Source organism: Rhincodon typus, chromosome 40, assembly GCF_021869965.1.
Source record: "Rhincodon typus isolate 14 chromosome 40, sRhiTyp1.1, whole genome shotgun sequence".
NCBI classification, from domain to species: domain Eukaryota; kingdom Metazoa; phylum Chordata; class Chondrichthyes; order Orectolobiformes; family Rhincodontidae; genus Rhincodon; species Rhincodon typus.
The window spans coordinates 6,144,053-6,148,648 of NC_063371.1; the positions used below are offsets into that span (position 1 = coordinate 6,144,053).

The following is a 4,596-nucleotide window of genomic DNA, read 5'->3' on the forward strand; positions in this document are numbered from 1 at the left end:
CCATCTCCCCTCTACCTCTCTCCCCTCCCACTCTCTCCCCCTTCCCCCTCCCCTCTCCCATTCACCTCGTCCTCTCTCCCTCTCTCACCTCCCCTCTCCCTCACTCACCTCCCCTCTCCCTCTCCCTCCTCCCTTCTCCCTCTCCATCCCTCACCTCCCCTGTCCCTCACTCACCTCCCCTTTCCCTCTCCCTCGCTCACCCCCCCTCCCCCCCTCCACCTCTCCCTCCCTCTCTCTCTGCCTCTCCTCTCCCCCCCACCACCCCCGTCCCCCTTAACCTCCTTCCCTGCACCCAGCTCGCTGAAGTGAGAGAGTGTCACCTCTCTGCGGGAAGAGCTGTGAACTCATTCCATTATTCAGATCAGGAGAGCCTTCACATGCCAAGTACACTACATGTCCCCACAGTAAAGCTTCTTTTTCAATCACTTTGGTAGAGAGAGAGATGTTCAATCAGCTTGCCTCTGTCGTCCATCATGTTGATTTAAACCTCCTTTGCTTGTCACGGTCTGCAGTAAATTGGAAAGTGTTTATCTTCCAGTAAGTGCCTGCTGTATTCAGGTCACAGGGAAGAGATGCTGTTGAGTCAGCGAGTCTCGCTGAGTAAGAAAGATACGGTGGGAGGACACCAACAAGAATTGTTTGTTAGAGATGCGTGTGCATCATCCCTGTGACATGGATGGGGACTTCAAATTACTCTTGGGGCAGCATGCTGGCTCAGTGGTTAGCACTGCTGCCTCATAGCACCAGGGACCTGGGTTCGATTCCACCATTGGGTGACTGTGTGGAGTTTGCACATTCTCCCCGTGTCTGTGTGGGTTTCCTCTGGGTGCTTCAATTTCCTCCCATAGTCCAAAGATGTGCAGGTTAGGTGGATTGGCTATGCTAGATTACCCGTGGTGTTCAGGAATATGTAAATTAGGTGGGTTTATCAAGGGATGGGTCTGGGTGGATGCTCCGGGGGTCAGTGTGAACTTGTTGGGCCGAAGGGCCTGTTTCCACACTGTAGGAATTCTATGATTCACCTGTGGTCACTGACTGAAAGGTGTTTTGCAAGTTGCCCTGATGGATAGTGCACTGGAGCTGTCAGGAAAAGGACTTGGTTTAACCCCCAGATTCCTCATGGATAGCTCATGTCAGCTGGAAGGATGTCAGCCATTGTCGCCCACTACCCCCCGCTTTGCTATTCTGCACGGCCAGAGCTGATCATGTCCCCCATCTCTGCGTTACTGAATGCTCCTGACAAACGGAAAATGCAGCCCCGCTCTTGGGATGCAGAGTGTCCAAGATTTACCAGGACCCCACCCCACCGACACGAAGGAACTTTCCCACATCTCTGTTCACAGCGGCTGACCTGGGATCGGCCCTGGGCTTGCAGATTCTTCGGTCCGTGCCCAGTCTGTGCCATGCCAGGCCTTCTGCCAACTGCTCAACTGCCCCCCATCCCCTTCCCCGCCCCCTGCCAGCCACTGTTGGGGCAGTCCAGTGGGACTGACTGGCACAGAGGCCCTCACAAAGACTGTTCCCCCCAGGGTCACAGTGACAGCACCGTCTGGCATTTTGGAGAGAAAGGCCACTCACAGGGAGGACCAGGGGGTACCTAGCGTCACCCGGGAGGCCTGCGCTACGAATGTCCATGCTGGGCTGCATCACGGGAAACTTGGAAGAGCAAGATGTTTGCGTTCCTCAAACATGTCTGCCCACCCTGGGAGGTGTCTGATCATTCAGGAATTCAGGCATCCCTTTGGGAAGCCAGTGTGACAATGACGAGCCAAATGGCTTCCAACCCATGAGAACCATTCCGAGGTCCCAGTCAGCGGATCGGGACATTGGCTGGAATAAAGAAGAGATGGTTCTTTTGACTGAGCCCCACTGTCACCTCTGGTCGAATTCCATTCCCCGCTCCATCAACCTGATCTTCCTGTCACTCATGGGGAATGAGGTGGGAAACTTGGCTCAGCAGCAGATTGGGAGCAGTTCACCCAAGTTCTAGGCGAGAGCTAGCCTTGCCGTTGTGTTCAGCGTCAGGTCCCGGTAGTTTCTGGGAAAACCTACCGTTAACGGAAACACAGCTGACTGATCCCTCGGGAGGAGCTCTCCGAGGTAGCGAGCTCAGCTTCCTCGCCATCCATGGGTGGGGAACTGTACAAAACCGGGCGACTCTCTCTGCTTCCCCTCGGGATGGACAACTCAGAAAGGTTTGGAAGCTTGCAAACCAGGAATCTAACCAACCAGTACATTGTGGGTCAGACACGTCCCGAGATTTCGGCGACGTTGAGAGGTCTGGGAGTGTCCCTGGAAAATGGCAACCTCAAGGGAGGTGTTCAGCCATGATCTAGAATGCAGGGGCAAGCTAGAGGGGCTGAATAGCCTGTTCCCATGTTGAGCCCTGTCCATTGCTCGAACACAGAAATACAAGCCTTAGAGATACTGAATGACCTGCTCAGTAAATCCAGTGTCCTCTGTCTTTATCTCAGTTGCCATTGGAGGTGGCCAACTTACATACACGCACACCCACATACACAAACAGACACATGTGCACAAATAGACATGCACAGACACATGCACACGTGTACAAATACACATGCACAGACACATGCAAACATGCAGAAATACACAGCACATGTGTACACAAATACATGCACAGACACATGCACGGGTGTCCAAATACGTGCACAGACACGTGCAAATATTCACAAATACATACACACACACATGCAAACATGCAGAAATACACACACACTTGCAGAGACACATGTAGACGTACACAAATACATGCATATGTGCATAAGTACACACATGCTCGCATGCACAGACATGTGCATGTGTGCACAAAAGACGTGGACACATGCACAGGCACATGCACGTGTGCACAAATACATGTGTGTGCCGGCACACAGACACATACACATGTGCACAAATACATGCACAGACACACACGCACACACAACCACTCTCTCCTGACACTGTCCATGACTCCTGTGTATGTCAGAGCTATGGCTCACCTCCACTTGGAGACAACCAGCCCTTGTTTCAGCACCTTGCAGTGAGGTTGCTGTGAGGAGCATAAACACCAGTCACGAGGCCCTGGAAAGGCAGGAGTTTGAGCTGAGCCCTGCAGATGGGAAAACGGGAAATGCTCGCCTCAGAATGACCAGGCGGGAGTGGTGGTGGGTGGGGTTGGGGGTGGGGGGGATGTGGTGGTGGGTTGGGGGTGTTGGAATGAGTGATTGGGACAGATGAAAGCACAACACCTGGCCGTGTGGCTGGTTGTTGTTGGCGAACCCTGTGTGCAGACTCTAACCAACAGCGCCTCTGTCTCTGTCTCTGTCCCACCGCAGGTCTCCATCGATTCCAGTTCCTCCATGAACTCGGGGGTCCTGCTGGTTCGTACTGCGCGCCACTCGTCCAGCGGTGCCCCCATGCTGGCGGGAGTCTCGGAGTATGAACTGCCGGAGGACCCACGCTGGGAGTTTCCCCGAGACAAGTGAGTACGCTTCTCCACTCCCCCCAACCTCAGTCAGTCTCTTCTCTCTGTGACACTGGCCTCAATCCTGGTTTGCCAAGTGTGTGGCTTGAGGTGCCCACGTGGCTCTGGGTTGCTATGGCTGGAAGGGAAGTGGAAGTGGCATGTGGCCCAAGGTTTCCATGAACACTCGAGCTCATAGATCATTCATTGAGAACAAAAACAGGAACTGGACTGAAAACGAGATGGAACGTGACCGGTTTATTTATAACACAGCACTGCTGCCTGTTTATGAGGTTGTGGTTCAGAGCCTGGGCATGTGCCTTGAGCTGAACTGGGCGGCTCCTTCCTCTACCCAAAGACCGTCCTTTGACTTCAGGCAGAGAGCGTGCCCTGAAGGTGGTGTATCCGCAAGGCTGTTTTATTTCACTGTTCAGAGTCCTGCCATCTCCCATGGAGAGTGAGAGTGTGGATTGGGAATCAGACGGTGTGTGAGTGAGCCCATACTTCCGCTGGAGTCTGGGCCTGCCACTCTCGAACTCTACTCTCGGCTCCGTCTTCTCCAACTGTCCCAGCGTTGGTTTTAACCTCTCGCCGGGATGGGTGTCCCTCCTGCCAGCCTCTCCCCAGGGGTTGGAGCCCAGCTCAAGCAGGCCCCAATTCGATCAGCACCATCCCGCATGGGGGTGCTCACTGTGAGCTCCGACGGGGTTGGCACATTGGACACGGAGTTGGATCACAGAGTCACATTGAGAACACCACCCCACCCACCAAAGCCCTCCCCAGGCCTGGTTCATGCCCACTTCACCAGGGGCTGCTTATTCACCCCTACCCCTGCCTGCTGATGGCAACACCTTACAAGCTGCACATGGGTAGCTGAATGTGAGCTAGGCTGTGTGAGGTACACACACACACACACACACACACACTCACACGCACTCACTCACACTCACACACTCACTCACACACACACACACACTCACTCACACTCACACACTCACTCACACACACACACACACTCACACACACTCACTCACACACACTCACACACTCACACACACACACACACACACACACTCACTCACACTCACACACTCACTCACACACACACACACTCACTCACACTCACACAC

General features: G+C 54.0%; 1 protein-coding gene across 1 annotated transcript in view; it reads left to right on the forward strand.

Moving 5' to 3' along the window:
• Positions 1 to 4,596, forward strand: part of LOC109925871 (fibroblast growth factor receptor 1-like) — a 111,810-nt gene that overhangs the window by 91,990 nt on the left and 15,224 nt on the right. Inside the window, exon 10 of the mRNA XM_048618506.1 lies at positions 3,339 to 3,484. Coding sequence (XP_048474463.1) covers positions 3,339 to 3,484 — 146 coding nt within the window. The remainder of the gene's footprint in view (positions 1 to 3,338; positions 3,485 to 4,596) is intronic.